Below are 27,160 nucleotides of genomic sequence, written 5' to 3'. Positions count from 1 at the left end.
ATGTAATGCTTAGGAAAGCAGTGTTAGCAGGTAGCTTTTAATACTGCTGTGATATAATTTTTTACCATTTAAAACTTCGATAAATGTGGAATTCATTTTTGTTACATTTTATCAGGTAGGCATCTTTGTTTACCCATTTTTATGCACTGTTTATTAAGTAATTTTTTTCTTTCCTCAGTGATCTTAAAATGCTTCTTTTGTCATACGTTGATTTTTATATACACTAAGGTCTGTTTTTGAACTTTGCATTTTGTTCTGTTGGTTGGTTGATCTTCATAACTGTATAATACTGTTTTAATTGTATTTTATTATCTGTTTTTATATCTGGTGGGAGATAATTTGCCTACTTCTAGAAATAAGCTTGTTTTCCCTTTCTTTAAGGTACCAACAGCTAAAAGTAGTTGATATAGCCCTTCAATAGCTTCATTATGCTACGGGTACATAATATAAACACTGTAATGAACTAAAATAAGTTTTAAAAATCTTATATGAGAATCATTACCGGAACAGAAAGCATCAGTTTCCTCTCTTCTAAGCTCTCTTTCATAAGATGTATGAATCTGTGAGGGGATTAACCTTTAAATCTTCTATCATTTCTATAAAAATATTTTAAATTGTCCATTTAATACTTTTAAAATTTTCCTTTTATATTATCTTCAAGAGGCAATATACGGTAAGTTGTTAAGAACATGGATGTAGGGACAGACTGCCTGGGTCGGATTCCTGCTTTGCGCATCCTAACTATGATTTTGAGAAGGTTATTTAACTGTATATGACTCAGTTTCCTCATTTGTAAAAGGATAAAATGAATAATTTATGAAAAGCACTGAGAACAGTGCCTGACACCTAAAAGATCTCTGTATGATTAGAAGTTATTTTTATTCTGGATTGGTATCCAAACACCCCTTTAATTCATAAAATGTATTAATTTCAGGCCGGGCACGGTGGCAGACACCTATAATCCCAGCACATTGGGAGGCTGAGGCAGGCGGATCACCTGAGGTCAGGAGTTCAAGACCAGCCTGGCCAACATGGTGAAACCCCATCTCTACTAAAAATACAAAAATTAGCTGGGCGTGGTGGCGGACACCTGTAATCCCAGCTACTCCAGAGGCTGAAGCAAGGGAATCACTTGAACCTGAGAGGTGGAGGTTGCAGTGAGTCAAGGTCATGCCACCGTACTCCAGCCTGGGCAACAAGAGCAAAACTCTGTCTCAAAAAAAAAAAAAAATTACTTTGCATTTTTTAAATAAACTTGGTAAGGATGAGTTGAAACAAATTACCCTTTCCCGACAATTTAAATGTGAGCGCATTTTAACTAGAGAAACTCATGCCTGTAATCCCAGCACTTTGGAAGGCTGAGGTGGGCGGATCATGAGGTCAAGAAATCAAGACCATCCTGGCTAACATGGTGAAACCTTGTTGCCACTAAAAATACAAAAATTACCTGGGCGTGGTGGCCCGTGCCTGTAGTCCAGGATATTCGGGAGGCTGAGGCAGGAGAATCGCTTGAACCCGGGAGGTGGAGGTTTTAGTGAGCTGAGATCATGCCACTGCACTCCAGCCTGGTGACAGAGTGAGAGATTGTGTCCCCAAAAAAACAAAAAAGAAAATTTAAACAGCCAAATACAGACTGTCATTTAGTAGGATACACCAGTTTCAGTCATTAAAGGAATACAGTGAATTGTAAGATAACATAAAATTTTGTTTTTAGGCAAAGTAGTTGTATAACTTGTTTTTGTTTATTCTTTTTTTGTTTTTTTTGAGACAGAGTTTTGCTCCGTCACCCAGGCTGGAGTGCAGTGGCGCAATCTTGGCTCCTTGCAACCTCTGTCTTACGAGTTCAAGCGATTCTCTCCCAGCCTCCCGAGTAGCTGGGATTACAGGTGCCTGCCACCATGGGCCTGTTTAATTTTTTATATTTTTAGTAGAGACAGGATTTCTCCATATTGGCCAGTCTGATCTCGAACTGTTGACCTCAGCTGATCCACCCCCCTTGGCCTCCCAAAGTGCTGGGATTACAGGCGTGAGCCACCATGCCCAGCCTGTTTATTCTATTTTTAAAAAGAAATTCTAAGCCTTAAGTTTGATAATGAAGAGTCAGTCATTTTGGTAAGAAGCTAAGATTGTTGTCTTCGTGTTTTTGGAGTGTGTGTTTGTATTTATTTTGATAACTGTTCTGTTACAAATCAGAAATTTATCACCTTGTTAAGCCCATGTTATAAGAATGTGGTCGTTAAGTTCTCAGCTTTATTTTCCCTGAGTTATTCTGTTTTGGTTGTCAAGTAAATAAGACAGCAGTTAATAGTAGTGAATTTTACAGCATGCATTCCCAGAAGCTATAGCAGAAAACAGAGTCCTCTATAAGGATAGTAAATATAGGCTGAACGCAGTGGCTCACACCTGTAACCCCAGCACTCAGAGAGGCTGAGGCAGGAAGATCACTTGAGCCCAGGAGTTTGAGACTGCAGTGCTGCATTGAGCTGTAATTGTGCCACTATACTGCAGCCTGGGTGACAGAGTAAGACCATTAATAAATAAATAAATAAATAAATAAATAAAAATAACAAATCTTTCCTGCTGAAGGTTTTAATGTTAACATAAATGTCTAACTATTACATGAAGGTAACATTTCCGCCTTCCCTTCCTGAGCATGTGGTGGTCCCTGTCCCCTCTCCCCTCCAGCAGTTACAGATTTTTTGAAGCAGTCATTATGGATTTGGATTAATATATTTACCTAATTTGAGCTGACCTGCATTGTGACTGGTGATTTATGCCCAGGAGTGTGCTGAGGTTTTACTATGTTTTCCATGCACCAAGTAAACTGGCCCATTTGGAGAGTGACCTTGTCTTCTTTATGAAACCCATGTTCTCATCAACTGAGCTGTTAAGTGCCTGTAATATAAAGTCAAATAAATCTTGCTTTTCAAGGCACTGTATTATTTATATAGCATGTGTAAATTCAGAAGCATTTGGTCTTGAGGTCAGGAGTTCAAGACCAGCCAGGCCAACATGGTGAAACCCTGTCTCTACTAAAAATACAAAAAAAAAATTAGGCATGGTGATGCATGCCTAGCTACTAGGGATACTGAGGTGGGAAGATTGCTTGAACCCAGGAGGCAGAGGTTGCAGTGAGCCGAGATCGCACCACTACACACTCTTGGGTATTGTATCGCCTGGGCAACAGAGCAAGACTCTGTCTCAAAAAAAAAGCATTTGGTGACATTGAGGCGGGGTTGCAGGGAGGGACAATAGTATTTGTCTTTCTGTTTATTTGTTTATAATTTTTTTGAGACAGGGTCTCAGTCTCACCCAGGCTGTATTGTAGAGATGGTGTCGCTATGTTGCCCAGGCTGGTCTCCAACTCCTGGGCTCAAGCAATCCCCTTGCCTCAACCTCCCAAATAGCTGAGACTACAGGTGCATGCCACCACACCTAGCAAATTTATTTATATTTTATAAATAGGGTCTTGCTATGTTGCCCAGGCCTGTCTCAAACTCCGGCCTCAGGCAATACTCCCTCCTTTGCCTCCTTAGTAGCTGGAATGACAGGATCAAACCACAGCGCCCAGCCTTAAAATGTTATTTTAAATTGTAGTTCTAAAAAGTCAGAATGTATAAACGACTATGACATAATTAGAAATCCTGCCATCCTGTATTACTATTGACATGCTCTACTATTGGTGTGTTTTTGACGTGTTATACCCAGGACTGAATTGAGATTTTTGAGGTGGCCATATTGACCAGCTCTGTTTTCTGGACATTATCTTTGCTATTATTTTGATAATTTTACATTGACTCTCCAGTTTTGTTTAAGTAAAAAAGTTAACAGTTTAACATGATTTTTATCTGTATTTAATAAATACATAATTATACAGCACTTTGTAGTACTTGCCGTGTTCCAGATACTGCTCTAGGTGGTTTACAAATACCAATTTGTAACGATTATATACAACTATTAAAATATTTTTATATGAATTGTAGAAATTTGTTAGTGTTACATTTCTCTTAACATAAGCATCTTTCCTGAAATTAATCAAATTACATTTATCAAATATGATTAAAAACAAGAATTAAATTGCAAAATTTTTAAGTCATAATTATTTGTTTTTTATTTCAGCTTTACCAACAGGGGCGCTTATGTCAACTGGGCAGTGAATTTTGTGAATTGGAAGTTTTTGCTAAAGTACTGAGAGCTTTGGATAAAAGGTAAATTATTTTTTTAAAAATTGTAAAAGATACATAACATAAAATTTACCATTTTAACCGAATTCAGTGGCATTAAGTATATTCACATTGTGGGCTGGGTGCTGTGGCTTACGCCTGTAATCCCAGCACTTTGGGAGGCTGAGGTGGGCAGATCACGAGGTCAGATCAAGACCATCCTGGCTAACATGATGAAACCCTGTCTCTACTAAAAATACAAAAAATTAGCCGGGCGTGGTGGTGGGCGCCTTAGTCCCAGCTACTTGGGAGGCGGAGCTTGCAGTGAGCCAAGATCGCACCACTGTACTCCAGCCTGGGCGACAAAGCAAGACTCCGTCTCAAAAAAGAAAAAAAAAAAGTATATTCACATTGTGCAACCATCAACACCATTCATTTCCAGAACTTTTTCATTACCCTGAACAAAAACTCCTTACCCACTAAATAGTAACTCCCCATTCTCTCTTTCCCTTATCCTGTGTAGCCACCATTGTACTTTAGATGAGTTTGACTTCTCTGATTTCCCATATAAGTGGAATCCTTATAATGTTTATCCCTTTGTGTGTATTGTATTTCATTTAGCATAATGCTTTTAAGGTTTGTCTATGTTGTAGCACAAGTCAGAATTTCATTTCTTTTTATGGCTAGATTATATTCCATTGTGTGCATATACCACATTTTGTTTATCTATTCCTCTGTCAATGGATATTTGGGTTCTTTCTGCCTTTTGGCTAGTATGAATAATACTGCTGTGAACATGAGTGTAGAAAATATCTCTTCAAGCCCCTGCCTTCAGTTATTTTGGTTATATACTCAGAAGTTGAATTGCTGGATTATATGGTAATTCTACTTTTTTTGTTTATTTTTTAAGAGACTTAATTTCACTGTGTTGTACAGGCTGCCCTCGAATTCCTGGGCTCAAGGGATCCTCGTTTTTCAGCCTCCCTGCTAGCTGGGACTAAAGGCACTATGCCACTGCACCCAACTCCTATTTCCAGTTTTTTTGAGGAACTGTCATACTGTTTTCCATACTTTCTTTTTTTGAGACAGGGTCTTGTTCTGTTGCCAGGATGGAGTTCAGTGGCATGTTTGTAGCTCACTGCAAACTCAAACTCTCCTTGGCTCAAAGCCATCCTCCCACCTCAGCCTCCTGAGTAGCTGGGACTATAGGTGCATGCTACCACACCCAACTAATTTTCTTTATTTTTAGTAGAGACGAGGTCTCGCTATGTTGCCCAGGCTAGTCTCAAACTCCTGGGCTCAAGTGATCCTCTTGCCTCAGTCTTCCAAAGTGCTGGGACATAAATTCATTTTTAAGTTACTTGTTTTTTAAAATTCCATTATACCTCTTTTTAATGCATGAAGTTACGTTTATTTTTGACTAATTTCTTATGTGGTTTAGAAATTATTTCATAAATATGATTATATCAGAAATTTAGAGTGGATAAAATAATTTTGCCTCATAAGTATAGTACCAATATAAATCTATAAAATTGTTTCATTGAGAAATTGTCTCAATTAGTTTTTCCATATACCTTATATTATTTCACTATGAATTATGTTTATTTGCAGTTGTTACCAGAACCCGTCTTGTCTTTTTCCAGTCACTACTTCCCCTCCCTAGGGTAACCACTAGATTCATTTTATGTATTTTAGAACATATTAAATAAAATTATACAATTTGTGCACTTTTGTGTCTGGCTTTTTTTTCCCCCAGTATTGTTTTATGAGAATCACCTATGTTATGTGCAATTACAGTGTGTTCATTCTTGTTACTGTATATATATATATATGGTGTTTTATTATATGAATATGATATTACTCATTCTATTATTGATGGACATTTGGGCTGTTTCCAGTTTTTAGCTATTATAACTCTTGCTGCCCTGAATGTTCTTGTAAATGTTTTTTGGTGAACATATGTATGCATATCTATTAAATATATACCTAGAAGTAGAATTTGAAAGCAATTTAAGACAACTCAAGGAGTCTTTGCCAGCGTCATAGAGAATATAGTAAAAATATTGTGGCAGTAATTGTACAACCCAAACAGAAGCTTGGTGACAAAGAGAAGATAATTTGTTCTGCCTCCTTCTATCCCCTTTGGAAAGTTAACACTTTGGGAGTTTAGCTTTTTGAGTTCAAAAAAGGAAGATTGAATTCATCTTCCCATTGTAAGTATCATCATGTAGTAGTAGTAGTAGTAGCTACAGATCTGGCTTTTCATTGTACTTGCTCTTCTTTTTTTTTTTTTTTTTTTGGAGCCAGGGTCTCACTTCCATCACCCAGCCTGGAGTGCAGTGGCAAGATCATGGCTCACTGTAGCCTCGACTTCTGGGGCTCAGGTGATATTCCCAAGTGGCTGGGAATACAGGCATGCGCCACCATGCCTGGCTAATTTTTTGTATTTTTAGTAGAGACGGGGTTTTGCCATGTTGCCCATGCTGGTCTCAAACTCCTGAGCTCAAGCCATCCGTCTGCCTTGGCCTCCCAAAGTGCTAGGGTTACAGGTGTGAGCCACCATGCCTGGTCTGTTTGCTGTTCTCTTTAGTGTTCTTCCCTAAGTTTAACTGCCATTCTATTTCCTAACCCACATTTCTAGGAAAATAAGAATATAGTTTCACAAAATACTGCTGATCTCTAATAAGAATCTAACCAAGTTGTTAGCATTTATTCAACAAATTAAGTAAATTTTACTTAATATTAGGCACTTGCTGAGTGCCTAATATGTTCCAGGTACTGTTTTATTTTATTTTTATATTTTATTTTTAAGTTTTTGGGGGTACATAGTACATACATATTAGGTGCATATATTTATGGGTTACATAAGATACTTTGATACAAGCATGCAATGTGTAATAATCACATCAAGATAAATGAGGTGTTCATCACCTCAAGCATTTATCCTTTGTGTTACAGACAATCCAGTTATATTCTTTCGGTTATTAAAATGTAGAACTAAATTATTTTTTACTATAATCCTGTTGTGTTAGCAAATACTAGATTTTATTCATTCTTTGTATTTTATTGTACCCATTAACCATCTTCATTTGCCCGCCTCTCCCAGTTACCCTTCCCAGCCTCTGGTAACCATCCTTCTCCTCTCTATATCCATGAATGCAATTATTTTAATTTTTAGCTCCCACAAATAAGTGACTACATGCAAAGTTGTTCTTTCCTTGGCTGGCTTCTTTTACTTACCATACAGTTCCATCCATGTTGTTGCAAATGACAGGATCTCATTCTTTTTTATGGCCGAATAGTACACCATTGTGTATATATAGCACATTTTCCAGATACTGTTTTAGATGCTGGGGCCATAGCAGTGAGTAGGATCCACAAGATCCCTTCCTCATGGAGTTTGTATTTTAGAGAGGGATGATAAGATAATAAACAAGTAAGTCGGCTGGGAATGGTGGCTCACGGCCTGTAATCCCAGCACTTTGGGAGGCCAAGGTGGGTGGATCACCTGAGGTCAGGAGTTCAAGAGCAGCCTGGCCAACATGGTGAAATCTCGTCTCTACTAAAAATACAAAAATTAGCTGGGCGTTGTGGCTCATGCCTGTAATCCCAGCTACTCGGGAGGCTGAGGCAGGAGAATCACTTGAACCCGGGAGGCGGAGGTTGCAGTGAGCCAACATCACGCCACTGCACTCCAGCCTGGGTGACAGAGTGAGACTCTGTCTCAAAAAAAACAAGTAAGTAAACGGCATGATTTCAGTGTTCAAGGGTAACTTTGAAATGTGGCCTGTGTACTAAGATTATAGAGAAACTTCTTGATTAGTTGATTAAAGTTAGTCTGTAAAAAAAAAAAATCTAATAAGTAAGAACTTCTCATTTTGGTAAAAGAAGACTAGAAAACTTTTAAAAACATTCCTTACTCTAAAGAAAGGATAGCTTTTGGGGATTTGAATCTCTCTAGGTAGTTTTAAAAGTGGCTGTTGTAAAGATTTAGTGGAATACCTCTTTTTCATCTCTTAGGTTATCTTTCACCAAGTCCAAATCCTTTGGTAAGTGTTTTATGTATTTGTGAAACTAAAAGCATGTAATTTGACCTTTTTTTCCTTTACCCAAAGCAGTGACTCTTACAATTTTGTTTAAAAGGTTTTTTTCTATTGAAATGTGATTCACACACCATAAAATTCACCAGTTTAAATTCTACCATTCAACTATTCACAAGATTTTGTAACCATCACCACTGTCTAATTCTAGAAAATTTGGTCACCACAAAAAGAAATCATTAACAGTCACTCCATTTCCTCTTGGCTGACCATTTCCCTCAGTTAACAGTAACTATTTCCTCAGTTTCTAGCTGACCATTATCTACTTTCTGTCTCTATGGATTTGCCTAGTCTATTTTATATAGGTTGATTCTTATATGGTCTTTTGTGACTGACACTTTCACTTAGCATAATGTTTTTAAGGTTCATTCATGTTGTTACTTGCATCAGTACTACTTTCCTTTTTTATGGTTGAATAATTTTCCATCATAAGGATAATACTGCATTTTGCTTATCCAGTCATCTGTTCATGAACATTTGAGTTGTTTCCACCTTTTGGCTATTATGAATAATGCTGCTGTGAATGTGGTTGGACAATATTTTGTGTGTATATAGTCTCAATTCTCTTGAGTATATACCTAGGGTGTATAATATGGTAACCCTATGATTAACTTTTTGAGGAACCACTACACTTTTTCACAGCAGCCATATCATTTTATAATCCCACCGCCAATGTATGAGGGCTCCCGTTTTTTCATCTCATGACAACACTTCAAAAAAAATTATAGCAGGGTACGGTGACAGGCATCCATAGTCCCAGCTACTCTGGAGGCTGAAGCAGGAGGATCTTAATTGAGACCGGTTCAAGGCTACAGTGAGCTATGATCATGCCACTTCTCTCCAGCCCGGATGACAGAGCAGGACCTTGTCTCTAAAACATAAATAAATAAATAAATAAATAAATAAATAAATATTTTTAAAAATTCTATTGGATGTAAAGGGGTATCTCATTATGATTTTGGTTTGCATTTCCCCAATCATTAATGATGTTGAGCTTCTTATTTCGTGTTTATTGGCATTTGTATATCTTTTGTGGAGAAATATCTGTTCATATCAGCCGGGCGTGGTGGCTCAACGCCTGTAATCCCAGCACTTTGGGAGGCCGAGGTGGGTGGATCACAAGGTCAAGAGATTGAGAGCATCCTGGCTAACATGGTGAAACCCCGTCTCTACTAAAAATACAAAAAAATTAGTTGGGCATGGTGGCACGCGCCTGTAGTCCCAGCTACTCAGGAGGCTGAGGCAGGAGAATTGCTTGAACCAGGGAGGTGGAGGTTGCAATGAGCCGAGACCACACCACTGCACTCCAGCCTGGATGACAGAGTGAGACTCCATCTCAAAAAAAAAAAAAATCTCTTCTATCTTCATTGCCTTTTAAAAACTGGGTTATGTACCTTTTTATTGTGAATTATAATTTGGTTTTTAAAGCCAATTTTAAAAGTGAGTTTCATCCTTCCTCGTCATCAAGTTACAAATTGTGTACTTTTCCTGAATGTTGTAGGATCACTCAGTTATCCACTGAGTGAAGAGATTGGGCTAAATTTTGAATTATGGCCTTGTAATTGATAAGGCAAAAAGCTTTTTATCTTATTCCATCCTGGAAAATAATAGTGCTATTATTTAGAAGAGAAGCAGTTAGCACTTTCTAAAAGAAGAAAAATAAATTACCACTATAAAATAATCTTTTTCTTTTCTTACAGACATTTGCTTCATCATTGTTTTCAGGCTTTGATGGATCATGGTGTTAAAGTTGCTTCAGTCTTGGCCTACTCATTCAGTAGGCGGTGCTCTTATATAGCAGAATCAGATGCTGCAGTAAAGGAAAAAGCCATTCAGGTTGGCTTTGTTTTAGGTAAGTAATGGTAGAACAGAAGTATTTTGTCCTGTGATGGACTCAGAATTAAATCTGCTAACAAAGAATTCTTCCAGGACTTTCCCAAAGTCTACATAAGAAGGTTATGAGAAGAACATCAGAACCATTTAACCCTGTGCCAAAGCATTATACTATACATTTAAATAGTATCTTTCTAAATCCTCATGACATTCCAACAAAGTGATGATATTAATAGCATTTTACAAATGAGGAAACAGACTCAGAAAAGTTGAGTAACTGGCTCAAGTCACCTAGCTAGTAGTAGAGCTAAGTTTAGATTCCTGTGTCTATGTGATTCCATAATATGTATTTTTCTACCATGTCATGCTGCCACCAGCCTTTTTGACCTGCTTACTGTAGGCTGTGGCAGGGAACTTCATCCTTTCGGAGCCTCAGTTTTCCCATCTCTAAAATGAGGGTTATTCTGTATTTCCTCATGGGGATGTTATGAGGATAGCAAAAACAAATGTAAAAGCAACGTAGTGAGACCTTAAAAATATGTGATAGGGCTGGGCATGGTGGCTCATGCCTGTAGTTCCTAGCACTTTGGGTTACTGAGGTGGGTGGATCACTGTCAGTAGTTCCAGACCAGCCTGGCCAGCATGGTGAAACCCTGTCTAGTAAAAATACAAAAAATTAGCCGAGTGTGGTGACGCATGCCAGTAATCCCAGCTACTTGGGAGGATGAGGCATGAGAATTGCTTGAACTTGGGAGGTGGAGGTTCCCTCCACCTGGGTGGAGATTGTGCCACTGGACTCCACCCTGAGTAACAGGGAGACTCTGTCTCAGAAAAAAAAAAAAGGCTGGGCATGGTGGCTCTTACCTGTAATTCTAGCACTTTAGAAGGCTGAGGGGGCAGGATCACTTGAGCCCAGGAGTTCGAGACCAGCCTGGGCAACATAGCAAAACCTCGTATCTAAAAAAAAACAATTAAAAATAAATGATAAATATAAAAGTAGTTAGAAAAATGTTTTGTGTGCTTGTACATGTAGAAAAATATTGTTAAATGTATGTATAAAATTTTATATGGTTTTCACAAATCTGTTTAGATGTATGTTTCAGGCAACTTCTTATTAAAGTTTTTGCTACCTTTTTTGTTTATTTTGTTTTATTATTTTATTTTGAGACAGGGTTTCACTGTGTCACCCAGGCTAGAGTGCAGTGGCACAATTGTATTAGTCTGTTTTCATGCTGCCGTTAAAGACATACCCAAGACTGGGTAATTTATAAAGCAAAAAGAGGTTTAATGTACTCATAGTTCCACACGACTGGGGAGGCTTCACAATCATGGCGGAAGGTGGAAGGCATATCTTATATGGTGGCAGACGAGAGAATGAGAGCCAAGAGAAAGGGGAAACCCCTGATAAAACCATCAGCTCTCACAAGACTTATTCACTAGCATGAAAACAGTATGGGGGAACCGGCCCTATGATTCAGTTATCTTTCACCAGGTCCCTCCCACAACACGTGGGAATTATGGGAACTATAATTCGAAATGAGATTTGGGTGGGGACACAGCCAAATCATATCATTCCACCCCGGCCCTTCGCAAATCTCATGTCCTCACATTTCAACACCAGTCATGCCTTCCCAACAGTCCTCCAAAGTTTTAACTCATTTCAGCATTAACTCAAAGGTCCACAGTCCAAAGTCTCATCTGAGACAAGGCAAGTCTCTTCTGCCTGTGAGCCAGTAAAATCAAAAGCAAGTTAGTTATTTCCTAGATACAGTGGGAGTACATGCATTGGATAAATACAGCCATTCCAAATGGAAGAAATTGGCCAAAATGAAGGAGCTAAAGGTCCCATGCAAGTCTGGAATCCAGTGGAGCAGTCAAATCATAAAGCTCCAAAATGATCTTTTCTGACTCCATGTCTCACATCCAGGTCATGCTGATGCAAGAGGGGGGTTCCCATGGTCTTGGGCAGCTCCGCCCCTGTGGCTTTGAAGGGTACAGCCTCCCTCCCAGCTGCTTTCATGGACTGGCGTTGAGCGTCTGTGGTTTTTTCAGGCACACGGTGCAAGCTTTCGGTGGATCTACCATTCTGTGGTCTGGAGCACAGTGGCCCTCTTCTCATAGCTCCACTAGGCAGTGCCCCAGTGGGGACTCTGTGTAAGGGCTTCAACCCAATATTTCCTTTCCATACTGCCCTAGCAGAGGTTTTTCATGAGGGCCTCACCCTGCAGCAAACTTCTGCCTGGACATCCAGGCATTTCTTACATTCTGAAGTCTAGGCAGAGGTTCCCAAACCTCAATTCTTGACTTCTGGGTATCCACAGGCTCAACACCACGTGGGAGCTGCTAAGGCTTGGGACTTGCCCTCTTGGAAGCTATGGTCTAAGCTGTATGTTGGTTCCTTTTAGCTATGAGTAGAGCAGCTGGGACATGGGGGTCCAAGTCCCTAGTCTGCACACAGCAGGAGGGCCCTGGGCTCAACTCACAAAACCATTTTTTCCTCCTAGGCCTCTGGGCCTGTGATGGGAGGGGCTGCCACAAAGTTCTCTGAAATGTCCTGGAGACATTTTCTCCGTTGTCTTGGAGATTAACGTTTGGCTCCTTGTTACTCATGCAAATTTCTGCTGCCAGCTTGCAGTTCTTCTCACAAAATGAGTTTTTCTTTTCTATTGCATCCTGAGGCTACAAATTTTCCAAACTTCTGTGCTCTGTTTTCCTTTTAAAACTGAATGCTGACTGGGTGCAGTGGCTCACATCTCTAATCCCACCACTTTGGGAGGCCAAGGTGGGTGGATTGCTTGATATCAGGAGTTTGAGACCAGCCTGGCCAACATGGTAAAACCCTATCTCTACTAAAAATACAAAAACTAGCCAGGCCTGTTGGCGGGTGCCTGTAATCTCAGCTACTCGGGAGGCTGAGGCAGGAGAATCACTTGAACCTGGAAGGCAGAGGTTGCAGTGAGTTGAAATCACCCCCACTGCACTGCTGAGATCACCCCACTGCACTCCAGCCTGGGTGACAAAGGAAAACTTCATCTCAAAAAAATAAAAATAAATGAGACAGTGCTTTTAACAGCACTCCAGTCACCTCTTAAATGCTTTGTTGCTTGGAAATTTCTTCTGCCAGATACCCAGAATCATCTCCCTCAAGTTAAAGGTTCCACACATCTCTGAGTCAGGGACAAAATGTCACCAGTCTCTTGGCTAAAACATAGCAAGAGTCACCTTTACTCCAGTTTCTAACAAGTTCCTCATCTCCATGTGAGACCACCTCAGCCTGGATTTCACTGTCCATATCATTATAAGCATTTTGATCAAAGCCGTTCAACAATTCTCTAGGAAGTTCCAAACTTTTCCCACATTTTTCTGTCTTCTTCTGAGCCCTCCAGACTGTTCCAAACTTTGCCTGTTACCCAGTTCCAAAGTTGCTTCCACATTTTCAGGTATCTTTATAGCAGCTCCCCACTCTACTGGCACCAGTTTACTTTATTAGTTCATTTTCACACTGCTGTTAAAGACATACCTGAGACTGGATAATTTATAAAGGAAAATGAGGTTTAATGGACTCATAGTTCCACGTGGCTGGGGAGGCCTCACAATCATGGTGGAAGGTAAAAGGCACATCTTACATGGTGGCAGGCAAAACAGAATGAGCCAAATGAAAGGGGAAACCCCTTATAAAACCATCAGATCTCGTGAGACTTACTACCACAAGAACAGTACTGGGGAGACTGCCCCCATGATTCAGTTATCATGCACCAGTTCCCTCCCACAGTGTGGGAATTATGGGAGCTACAATTCAAGATGAGATTTGTGTGGGGACACAGAGCCAAACCATATCAACAATCATAGCTCACTGTAACTTCAAACTTGGGCTCAAGCAGTCTTCCTGCTTCAGCTTCCCGAGTAGCTAGGACAACAGGCATGTGTCAACATATCCAGCTAATTTTTATTTTTGTTGAGACAAGGTCTTGCTATGTTGCCCAGGCTGGTCTTGAACTCCTGGGCTCAAGCATTCCTCTCAAACTACTGGAATTATAGGCATGAGCCACTGCACTTGGCTCTTTTTTCTCTATTAAACAAACTTTTTTTGAAGTGACTGTAGATTCATAGGAAGTTGCAAAAGAGTACCCAGAGTTCTTTGAACCATTCCTCCAGCTTCCCCCAGTGGTCCCATATTATATAACTGTAGGGCAATATCAAAACCAAGAAATTGACACTGGTGTTATACCATTAACTAGACTACTGGCCTTACTTAGTTTTCACCAGTTTTTACGTGCACTCATTTGTTTGTATATGTGTCTGTGCGGTGGATTCCGTGTAGAGTCGTACAACCACCATCACTATCAAGATACAGTACTATTTGATCACCACAAACTATTTTTGTTTGGGGGTTTTTGTTTTGTTTTGTTTTGTTTTCTGAGATGGAGTCTCGCTCTGTCACCCAGGCTGGAGTGCAGTGGCATGATTTTTGCTTGCTGCAACCTCCACCTCTTGTGTTCAAGCTATTCTCCTTCCTCAGCCTCACAAGTAGCCGAGATTACAGACGTGCGCCACCGCACCCAACTAATTTTTGTATTTTTAGTAGAGACGGGGTTTCACCATGTTGGCCAGACTGTTCTCAAACTCCTGACCTCAAGTGGTCCACCTACCTCTGCCACCAAAAGTGCTGGGATTATAGGCGTGAGCCACTGCAGCCAGCCCTACTTTTGTTTTTAACTTCTCTCATTACTGTGTGCATGTGCCATGTATGTGTTTTCTGTCTTAAAGTGTACATACGTGCATATACATCCTTCCCAACAAATTTTAACAGTCATTTTCTTTAATCTTTTTTTTTTTTTTTTTTTTTTTTTGAGACATGGTCTCACTCTGTCGCCCAGACTGGAGTGCAGTGGCACGATCTCAGCTCACTGCAACCTCTGCCTCCTGGGTTCAAGTGATTCTGCTGCCTCAGCCTCACAGGTAGCTGGGACTACAGGCATGCGCCACCACACTCAGCTAATTTTTGTGTTTTTAGTAGAGATGGTGTTTTATCATGTTGGCCAGGCTGGTCTCAAATTGCTAACCTCAGGTGATCTGTCTGCCTCAGCCTCCCAAAGTGCTGGGATTACAGGCATGAGGCACCATGCCTGGCCTGTTTAATCTTAGAATAATTCTTTGTAGTAGTCAAAGACAGGTTGCTGAAGGGACTTCAGAACATATTTTTTTGAAAAGGACCCTCAGCATTTCTCTTTTTTTATTTGAGACAGAGTCTCATACTGTCGCCCAGGCTGGAGTGCAATAGCATGATCTCAGCTCGCTGCAACTTCTGCCTCCCGGGTTCAAGCCATTCTTCTGCCTCAGCCTCCTGAGTAGCTGGGATTACAGGCACCTGCCACCATGCCCAGCTAATTTTTTGTATTTTCAGTAGTGATGAGGTTTCACTATGTTGGGCAGGCTGGTTTCGAACTCATGACTTCGTGATCCACCCACCTCAGTCTCCCAAAGTGCTGGGATTACAGGCATGAGCCACTGCACCTGGCCAGCATTTATTTTTTAAAGAGTCGTATGAAAATGTCAGTAGCGACAAAGAATTGTCCAAAGAAAGTCTCTAAAAACTTGTGATCTTGACTAATGTTAAGGATGATATCCCTTTAGTTCTATATCATCATGTAAAAATGTGTGTGTGAGAGAAATTTAGTATGAAAGAAGATGAAAGGAAGACTAGTGTTCATTGAGGTCCTCTGTCATCTCCACATCTACTTAACGCCAATCTGGCCATTATAATGCCCCAACTAGATACCTTGGAGAGAGAACCAAGTTCTGGCAAACTCATAGTTATCAGTCTTAATCCTAAAATTACCCAAGAGAAAAAAGTCTTACCAGAAGAGTTTTGCAGACATCACCACAAAAAGTTTTAGAAGATTTGTTTCCTCCCCAAAAAGAAAACAGTACCCATTAGCAGTCACTCCCATTTCTCTCCAACACCAGGCAAACATCATCCACTTTCTGTCTCTATAGATTTGCCTGTTCTGGACATTTTATATAAGTGTACTCTTGAAATACATGGTCTTTGCGACTGGCTTGTTTTATTTACCATAATACTTTCAAAATCCATCCATGTTATAGAGACAGAATTTAATATAAATAATATTTTTTTACCTCTGGGGTCAGAGCATAGCTGAACCAAAAGGCATCAGAAACTTCTGCAGACTTAAACATCCCTGTCTGACAGCTCTGAAGAGAGCAGTGGTTCTCCCAGCACGGAGTTTGAGCTCTGAGAACAGACAGACTGCCTCCTCAAGTGGGGTCCCTGACCCCCATGTAGCCTAACTGTGAGACACCTCCCAGTAGGGGCTGACTGACACCTCATACAGCCAGGTGCCCCTCTGAGACGAAGCTTCCAGAGGAAGGATCAGGCAGCAATATTTGCTGTTCTGCAATATTTGCTGTTCTGCAGCTTCTGCTGGTGATACCCAGGCAAATAAGGTCTGGAGTGGACCTCCAGCAAACTCCCAACAGACTGCAGCTGAGGGACCTGACTGTTACAAGGAAAACTTAACAAACAGAAAGGAATAGCATCGACATAAACAAAAAGGACATCCACACCAAAACCCCACCTGTAGGTCACCATCATCAAAGACCAAATCTAGGTAAAACCACAAAGATGGGGAGAAACCAGAGCAGAAAAGCTGAAAATTCTAAAAACCAGAGTGCCTCTTCTTCTCCAAAGGATCGCAGCTCCTCGCCAGCAACGGAACAAAGCCAGATGGAGAATGACTTTGACAAGTTGACAGAAGTAGGCTTCAGAAGGTTGGTAATAACAGACTTCTCCGAGCTAAAGGAGGATGTTCGAACCCATCGCAAGGAAGCTAAAAACCTTGAAAAAAGATTAGACGAATGGCTAACTAGAATAAACAGTGTAGAGAAGACCTTAAATGATCTGATGGAGCTGAAAACCATGGCGCGAGAACTACGTGACACATGCACATGCTTCAGTAGCCGATTCGATCTAGTGGAAGAAAGGGTATCAGTGATTGAAGATCAAATTAATGAAATGAAGTGAGAAGAGAAGTTTAGAGAAAAAAGAGTAAAAAGAAACTAACAAAGCCTCCAAGAAATACAGGACTGTGTGAAAATACCAAATCTACGTTTGATTGGTGTACCTGAAAGTGATGGGGAGAATGGAACCAAGCTGGAAAACACTCTTCAGGATATTATCCAGGAGAACTTCCCCAGCCTAGCAAGGCAGGCCAACATTCAAATTCAGGAAATACAGAGAACACCACAAAGATAATTCCCTGAGAAGAGCAACCCGAAGACACACAATTGTCAGATTCACCAAGATCGAAATGAAGGAAAAAATGTTAAGGGCAGCCAGAAAGAAAGGTCAGGTTACCTACAAAGGGAAGCCCATCAGCCTAACCAAGGATCTCTCAGCAGAAACTCTACAAGCCAGAAGAGAGTGAGGGCCAATATTCAACATTCTTAAAGAAAAGAATTTTCAACCCAGAATTTCATATCCAGCCAAACTAAGCTCATAAGTGAAGGAGAAATAAAATCCTTTACAGACAAGCAAATGCTGAGAGATTTTGTCACCACCAGGCCTGCCTTACAAGAGCTCCTGAAGGAAGCACTAAAGATGGAAAGGAACAACCGGTACCAGCCACTGCAAAAACATGCCAAATTGTAAAGACCATCGATGCTAGGAAGAAACTAGATCAACTAATGGGCAAAATAACAAGCTAACATCATAATGACAGGATCAAATTCACACATAACAATATTAACCTTAAATGTAAATGGGCTAAATGCCCCAATTAAAAGACACAGACTGGCAAACTGGATAAAGATGCAAAACCCATCAGTATGCTGTATTCAGGAGACCCATCTCACATGCAGAGACACATAGGCTCAAAATAAAGGCATGGAGAAAGATCTACCAAGCAAGTGGAAAGCAAAAAAAAGCAGGGGTTGCAATCCCAGTCTCTGATAAAACAGACTTTAAACCAACAAAGATCAAAAGAGACAAGGCCATTACATAATGGGAAAGGGATCAATTCAACAAGAAGAGCTAACTATCCTAAATATATATGCACCCAATACAGGAGCACTCAGATTCATAAGGCAAGTCCTTAGAGACCTACAAAGAGACTTAGACTCCCACACAATAATAATGGGAGACTTTAACACCCCACTGTCAATGTTAGACAGATCAGCGAGACAGAAGGTTAACAAAGGATGTCCAGGATTTGAACTCAGCTCTGCACCAAGCAGACCTAATAGACATCTATGGAACTCTCCACCCCAAATCAACAGAATATATTCTTCTCAGCACCACATCGTACTTACTCCAAAGTTGACCACATAGTTGGAAATAAAGCACTCCTTGGCAAATGTAAAAGAACAGAAATCACAACAAACTGTCTCTCAGACCACAGTACAGTCAAATTAGAGCTCAGGATTAAGAAACTTGCTCAAAACCACACAACTACATGGAAACTGAACAGCCTGCTCCTGAATGACTACTGGGTAAATAACGAAATGAAGGCAGAAATAAAGATGTTCTTTGAAACCAATGAGAACAAAGACACAACGAACCAGAATCTCTGGGACACATTTAAAGCTGTGTGTAAAGGGAAATTTATAGCACTAAATGCCCACAAGAGAAAGCAGGAAAGATCTAAAAGTCACACCCTAATATCACAATTCAAAGAATTGGAGAAGCAAGAGCAAACAAGTTCAAAAGCTAGCAGAAAGCAAGAAATAACTAAGATCAGAGCAGAACTGAAGGAGATAGAGACACAAAAAACCCTTCAAAAAATCAGTGAATCCAGGATCTGGGTTTTTGAAAAGATCAACAAAATTGATAGACCACTAGCAAGACTAATAAAGAAGAAAAGAAGAATCAAATAGATGCAATAAAAAATGATAAAGGGGATATCACCACCAATCCCACAGAAATACAAACTACCATCAGAGAATACTATAAACACCTCTAAGCAAATAAACTAGAAAATCTAGAAGAAATGGATAAATGCCTGGACACATACACCCTCCCAAGACTAAACCAGAAAGAAGTTGAATCTCTGAATAGACCAATAACAGGCTCTGAAATTGAGGCAATAATTAATAGCCTACCAACCAAAAAAAGTCCAGGACCAGACTGATTCACAGCCGAATTCTACCAGAGCTACAAAGAGGAGCTGGTACCATTCCTTCTGAAACTTTTCCAATCAATAGAGAGGGAACTCTCCCTAACTCATTTTATGAGGCCAGCATCATCCTGATAACAAAGCCTCGCAGAGACACAACAAAAAAAGAGAATTTTAGACCAATATCCCTGATGAACATCGATGAGAAAATCCTCAGTAAAATACTGGCAAACTGAATCCAGCAGCACATCAAAAAGCTTATCCACCAAGATCAAGTTGGCTTCATCCCTGGGATGCAAGGCTGGTTCAACATACGCAAATCAATAAACGTAATCCATCACATAAACAGAACCAAAGACAAAAACCACATGATTATCTCAATAGAGGCAGAAAAGACCTTCAACAAAATTCAACAGCCCTTCATGCTAAAAACTCTCAATAAATTAGATATTGATGGAATGTATCTCAATAAGAGCTGTTTAAGACAAACCGATAGCCAGTATCATACTGAATGGGCAAAAACTGGAAGCATTCCCTTTGAAAACTGGCATGAGACAGGGATGCCCTCTCTCATCACTCCTATTCAACATAGTGTTGGAAGTTCTGGCCAGGGCAGTCAGGCAAGGGAAAGAAATAAAGGGTATTCAGATAGGAAGAGAGGAAGTCAAATTGTCCCTGTTTGCAGATGACATGATTGTATATTTAGAAAACCCCATCGTCTCAGCCCAAAATCTCCTTAAGCTGATAAGCAACTTCAGCAAAGTCTCAGGATACAAAATCAATGTGCAAAAATCACAAGCATTTTTATACACCAATAACACATAAACAGACAGCCAAATTATGAGTGAACTCCCATTCACAATTGCTTCAAAGAGAATAAAATACCTAGGAATCCAACCTACAAGGGATGTGAAGGACCTCTTCAAGGAGAACTACAAACCACTGCTCAATGAAATAAAAGAGGACACAAACAAATGGAAGAACATTCCACGCTCATGAATAGGAAGATCAATATCATGAAAATGGCCATACTGCACAAGGTAATTTATAGATTCAGTGCCATCCCCATCAAGCTACCAATGACTTTCTTCACAGAATTAGAAAAAACTAAAGTTCATATGGAACCAAAAAAGAGCCCAGATTGCCAAGCCAATCCGAAGCCAAAAGAACAAAGCTGGAGGCATCACGCTACCTGACTTCAAACTATACTACAAGGCTGCAGTAACCAAAACAGCATGGTACTGGTACCAAAACAGAGAGACCAATGGAACAGAACACAGCCCTCAGAAATAATACCACACATCTACAACCATCTGATCTTTGACAAACCTGACAAAAACAAGAAATGGGGAAAGGATTCCCTATTTAATAAGTGGTGCTGGGAAAACTGGCTAACCATAGGTAGAAAGCTGAAACTGGATCCCTTCCTTACACCTTATACAAAAATTAATTCAAGATGGATTAAAGACTTAAATGTTAGACCTAAAACCATAAAAACCCCAGAAGAAAACCTAGGCAATACCATTCAGGACGTAGGCACGGGCAAGGACTTCATGTCTAAAACACCAAAAGCAATGGCAACAAAAGCCAAAATTGACAAATGGGATCTAATTAAACTGAAGAGCTTCTGCACAGCAAAAGAAGCTACCATCGGCCGGGTGCAGTGGTTCACGTCTGTAATCCCAGCACTTTGGGAGGCCGAGGTGGGCGGATCACGAGGTCAGGAGATCAAGACCATCCTGGCTAACATGATGAAACCCCGTCTCTACTAAAAATACAAAAAATTAGCCAGGTGTGGTGGTGGGCGCCTATAGTCCCAGCTATTCGGGAGGCTGAGGCAGGAGAATGGCGTGAACCCAGGAGGCGGAGCTTGCAGTGAGCCGAGATTGCGCTACTGCACTCCAGCCTGGGTGACAGAGCAAGTCTCCATCTCAAAAAAAAAGAAACTGCCATCAGAGTGAACAGGCGACCTACAGAATGGGAGAAAATTTTTGCAATCTACCTATCTGACAATGGGCTGATATCCAGAATCTACAAAGAACTTAAACGAATTTACAAAAAAAAATCAAACAACCCCATCAAAAAGTGGGTAAAGGATATGAGCAGACACTTCTCAAAAGAAGACATTTATGCAGCCAACAGACACATGAAAAAATGCTCGTCATCACTGGTCATCAGAGAAATGCAAATCAAAACCACAGTGAGATACCATCTCACACCAGTTAGAATGGCGATCGTTAAAAAGGAAACAACAGGTGCTGGAGAAGATGTGGAGAAATAGGAACACTTTTACACTGTTGGTGGGAGTGTAAACTAGTTCAACCATTGTGGAAGACAGTGTAGCAATTACTCAAGGATCTAGAACTAGAAATACCATTTGACCCTGCAATCCCATTACTGGGTATATACCCAAAGGATTATAAATCATGCTGCTATAAAGACACATGCACACGTATGTTTATTATGGCACTTCACAATAGCAAAGACATGGAACCAACCCAAATGTCCATCAATGATAGACTGGATTAAGAAAATGTGGCACATATACACCATGGAATACTATGCAGCCATAAAACAGGATGAGTTCATGTCCTTTGCAGGGACATGGATGAAGCTGGAAACCATCATTCTGAGCAAACTATCACAAGGACAGAAAACCAAACATCACATGTTCTCACTCATAGGTGGGAATTGAACAATGAGAACACTTGGACACAGGGCAGGGAACATCACACACCGGGGCCTGTCGTGGGGTGGGGGTCTGGGGGAGGGATAGCGTTAGGAGAAATACCTAATGTAAATGACGAGTTGATGGGTGCAGCAAACCAACGTAGCACATGTAACCTGCAGGTTGTGCACATGTACCCTAGAACTTAAAGTATAATAGTAAAAAATTTTTAATCCTAAAATATAAAAAAGAATTGTTTTTTAGAAAGGACTGCATTACTAAGTAGGACTATCATCCTGACCATTCAGGCTCTTTTCTGACAGGCCACATCTTTATTGGGATGAGGCTATTCAAAGGGAAAACTAAACATTTCTTAACAGGAATATGTTTTTAAATGGTTTGAATTCATTTATTTCTTGCTTACAAGTATTTAATTTGATGCTTATAGTCAAAGAACACATTTCTTTAAGTTTTTAATCGAAGTAGTAACCTGGCTGGGCGCGGTGGCTCACACCTGTAATCCCAGCACTTTGGGAGGCCAAGACGGGCAGATCACCTGAGGTCAGAAGTTTGAGACCAGCCTGACCAACATGGAGAAACCCGTCTCTACTAAAAATACAAAATTAGCCGGGCGTGGTGGCACATGCCTGTAATCTCAGCTACTGAGGAGGCTGAGGTAGGAGAATCGCTTGAACCCAGGAGGCGGAGGTTGCGGTGAGCCGAGGTCACGCCATTGCACTCCAGCCTGGGCAACAAGAGCAAACTTTGTCTCTAAAAAAAAGAAGTAGTAACCTATCCTGTGGTTACTGGATTGATACTTCTTCTAATAACAGCAAATGTCCACTTCATTTTCAAGCACAAATGGTCATTGTAAGAAGCTGTGACAGCTGCCACAATTGTGCTGTTGTCTTCTTTTCCTAACTTCTTTTGAAAACAAGGATCTCATTCGTTTTGAACAGAGAAAATAAATTTGGTTCTGGATTTGACTTAGCTGAAGCCTAGCTCTATTGTAGTATTTTCCTTGAGTTTAGGTGAATTCTAGGGTCGGTATTACAAGTTTTGACTTTATCATGCTCTAGAATAAACCTAAATTTTTAGGGATTGTCAAACTAAGAACCAAATGAAATTAAGTACATTGTATAAATTTTCTCCTTCTCAACAAGATGTGGATGAAATAGATGTTATATCTGAATAGTTCATTTCACTAGGCTATAAAATCAATTATCAGTATAAAAAATATTTATTTATTTAGGACACAGGGTCTCACTGTGTTACCCAGGCTGGTCTTGAACTCTTGGCCTCAACGGATCCTTCCACCTTGGCCTCCAAAAGTGCTGGAATTACAGGCATGAGCCACTGTACCTGGCCTAATACAAATCATTTTTAACCAGATACTAGAGAACTAAAGAGGTGAAAAGGGAACAGTAGGGTATTATGGACAAAGCAGCTGTGAGAATCGGCTACCATACCTATGGCTTGGGGAACCAAGGAAAGAGATTGGAATTACTAAAAATTAGGAGTTGGAGGGGTTTGCCCCATGGAGCTGGGATACTGCTAGGCAGTTACTGGTGCCTCAGAGGTCTGAAAAGAGGGCCCGTGGGTCTAGGATCTAGACCTCTAGGAGGGGCAACTTGGATGGCTATTGCTGATGTTGGATGGAGTGCTGTGAAACTGGTTTTGCAAGCATTGGAAAACTGCAACTGGTATTGACTATTATTTAATGGAATGAACTACTACCACCAAAGTAAAGAAGCAAACCCTGGGGTGTTTTTGTCAGCAGGAAACTCACTAACAGATACAGGAAGGAGAGTGTCCTTTGCTCTTCCAGTCTTGCAGCCCATTTCTCCAGTGCCTCCTATTCGCTGAGCCAAACAGGGAGCCAGCTAGCAAAGGAGAAATGTGGTTTGCAGAGTCCTTGCTCAGCATCCTCAAACAGGCTCTAGTAGTGTGGGTTTGAAGCTGAGAGACAATATTCTAATAACCAGCACAATACACAGTATGTTGGGATGATAAGTAGAATATTGCTTAGTATGAATATGAATAATCTCATTATTCTGCTCAACTTGGTGAGGAACCTAGAAAGTTCTAAAGCACAGTTCTCTCCAATTAATTTAAAAAATTGCTTAATTACATGTAGTTTTAATTAAATATAAAACATGAGTCTGAGGAAAATATAATATTTTGTTGACTCAGACATTAATACTATTAAGACACCATATTTTTTGTGTGCCAAGAAAAAGCCACTTATTGTAATATACCATTACTTTTATGACGTACTCTAATTTCAGAGTTTCGTTGTTGTTTGAGACAAGGTCTGGCTGGCTCTGTTGCCCAGGCTGTGGAGGGCAGTGGTGCGATCTCCGCTCACTGCAGCCACTGCCTCCCAGGCTCAAGCCATTCTCCCACCCCAGCCTCCTGAGTGGCTGGGACTACAGGCACTCGCCACCACACCTGGCTTACTTTTGTATCTTTTGTAGAGACAGGATTTTGCCATATTGCCCAGGCTGGTCTCAGATAATTTCAGAGATTTTTTAATGTGCAAAAAAATGTATTTTAGAACATACCATGATGGTATGTTACTTTGTGTTTTCTGGTTATTGTAACTAATCCTGAATAGCACTAAGAAATTATTCCTTAATAACTGTTGCAGTATAGAGACTACAGACTTAGCCTCTGAAGTCACATTGTGTGCATCTGAATCTTTTCACTTACTGGATTATAAGCTTTGGTTTTTCTGTGACTCAAGTGTTTTCATCTGTTACGTTGGGGCAGTTACTTAAGTCGAAGGTGTGTTGTGAAAGTTAAATGAGTGAGTTCATGTAGTTATGTAGTTACCACAATACAAAGTGTTTTACATGGTATAGTAACAGTGTAATAAATGTTAGTCATTTTTAGGAGTCAGAATCCTCAAAAAGATAATGTGCTGAGGAAATATTGCCCAGGACAGTAATTTCTTGTTTAAAAAAAATAATAATCGATTAAGGATCACGGTCTTTTTTTATCTGTGTATCCTCCGTTATGTGCTGCTATACTAAGATTAAGTATATTCAGATTTATCTTCTTTGGGATTGTGTATGGGGAGATGCTAAAGTTATATGTACACTCCAAGATGAAAATAGTAAAACAATTTAGTTAGCTCATTAGCTGGAAAATAACAACTCTTAGGCCATGGAGTATTCTTAGAAGGTTCGAACTTTTGACTTTTGACTCCTTATTCAAGGTCTTAGCCTTAATCCTCCTTCCCCTAGTTCAAAACTTTTATATAAAAATCTCACAGTTCATACCTGTGTTTTATGCTAAACACAAGACTTTAATATCATGGTTTTTTTTTAAATTTAGGTAATATTCACTGTCAGCATATCATTTTAGCTTTCAGGCTATTTATCAAGTTTTCTAAAATTGGTGTTTCTTATTTTTTTAGGTGGCTTTCTTTCAGATGCAGGCTGGTACAGTGATGCTGAGAAAGTTTTTCTGTCCTGCCTTCAGTTGTGTACTCTACATGATGAGATGCTTCATTGGTTTCGTGCAGTAGAATGTTGTGTGAGGTAAGTTGGAACATATCCTGTAATTACGTGCTATAATGGTATTTAGTGGCTTTTATAGTTTTAGCTCTTATAAGTATGTGCCAACATTTGAGTAAATCTCTGAGATGGTATTTATATGTCATAGTTTCACTAGTCTGGCACCCTCTCATCTCTAAAATATAGTTAATCTGCTATAGACAGCTTAGGTTAGATTTGAGTATTATGAACCAGAATGGATTTCTTTTTTTCTTTTTTTTTTTAAACAGAATCTTGCTCTGTCACCCAGGCTGGAGTGCAGTGGCGCAATCTTGGCTCACTGCAACCTCCACCTCCTGGGTTCAAGTGATTCTCCTGTCTCAGCCTCCCAAGTAGCTGGGATTACAGGCATGTGCCACCATGCCCGGCTAATTATTTGTATTTTTAGTAGAGATGGGGTTTTGCCATGTTGGTCAGGCTGGTTGCGAACTCCTGACTTCAGGTGATCCACCCGCCTTGGCCTCCCAAAGTGCTGGGATTACAGGCATGAGCCACCACACCTGGCCCAGAATGTGTTTCTTATGTATCTTTTTGCTTTGTCATAGAGCTTGTTTGTTTATTCATTCAACAAATATTTATTGAATGCTTATGTACTAAGAACTGTGGTAGAAACTGGATGCTAGGAAACTCCAGAAATGTACTTTTCTTGGATGTTACTTTTGTACCCCCTGCTTTGTTTACATTTCCATAATTGTGCATAACAAGATTAGTGCTTTACTTATGAATAACTCTTCTTTGAGGATGCATTTATTACTTTTTTACAAATTTCCTTAAAGTCAAGCAAATCTAGAAGTAACTCTGCTTTATTGTCCTTATTTTTTTCTGCACATGTTACATTTATCTTTAGCTATTTTCATACAGGTTTTCTCTTTGTCCCCCAATTTCATTTGGCATTTCTTAAAAATAATTTTTTATATAAAACGAAAGGAAAATTAAAATAAAGTCAAAAAATTAAACAGCAGAAATTCTTTATCCTAAGTTAACTAAAGTCCAATCAATTTATTGAATTTACAGTCTTCTATTTTTATGGAATTAAGGTTCATATTTTCTAGGTATTTTTTAGATGAGTTAATTGAATCTGAATCCCTTCAAAGCTAGAATATTCTCCTGTAAAACCATTGTATTTTTGTTTTGGGTTTTTTTAATATATATTTTTTACTTTATTTTTATTAGAAATGGTGTTTTGCTGTATCGCCCAGTCTGGTCTCCAAATCCTGGGCTCAAGCAGTCCTCTGCCTGGGCCTCCCAAAGTGCTGGGATTACAGGCGTGAGCCACTACACCCAGCCAGCTTGTTGTTGATTTAAGCTAAAATTGAGTAAAACTCTATTTTTTTTTTTTTTTTGGCCAGTTGGATTTCAGTCTTTTGAGGCTGTCATTGACCTTTTTTATACAAGGCTTATCTATGTCAGACAGACATTCAAATCCTGAAGTTAATTTTGTAATATGCAAACTTAATTATAAATAATATTTTAGAAGGTGATAATTTCCCACATATACTTTAGAAGTGTATGATAAATTATAGGAATATTTGTGTGCAGAAACTCTAAAAAGATTAGTATTTAGCCCTATAATTTATAGTAATCATAAAAATAATATCATTTTTTCCCCCTCTTCTGCCTATTTTATATTTTTAGGAATAGGAGACTACACTATCCCATATGGGATTTGGGAGGTTAGTTATATATTGCTATGTACATAAACTGG

General features: G+C 39.8%; 1 protein-coding gene across 2 annotated transcripts in view; it reads left to right on the top strand.

The window, feature by feature from the left end:
- Positions 1-27,160, top strand: part of APPBP2 (amyloid beta precursor protein binding protein 2) — an 82,945-nt gene that overhangs the window by 21,406 nt on the left and 34,379 nt on the right. Inside the window, exons 2-5 of one of the 2 annotated variants that reach the window (XM_063655620.1) lie at positions 935-1,258; positions 4,120-4,208; positions 9,964-10,115; positions 25,317-25,440. In XM_063655620.1, the coding sequence (XP_063511690.1) occupies positions 9,995-10,115; positions 25,317-25,440 (245 nt within the window). In that variant the 5' untranslated portion in view covers positions 935-1,258; positions 4,120-4,208; positions 9,964-9,994. The remainder of the gene's footprint in view (positions 1-934; positions 1,259-4,119; positions 4,209-9,963; positions 10,116-25,316; positions 25,441-27,160) is intronic. The other variant, XM_054457115.2, reaches the window with a different exon arrangement.

Source organism: Pongo pygmaeus, chromosome 19, assembly GCF_028885625.2.
Source record: "Pongo pygmaeus isolate AG05252 chromosome 19, NHGRI_mPonPyg2-v2.0_pri, whole genome shotgun sequence".
Taxonomy (NCBI): Eukaryota; Metazoa; Chordata; class Mammalia; order Primates; family Hominidae; genus Pongo; species Pongo pygmaeus.
Note: the sequence above shows the minus strand (reverse complement) of the source record. Positions and strands in the feature narration are given on the sequence as shown.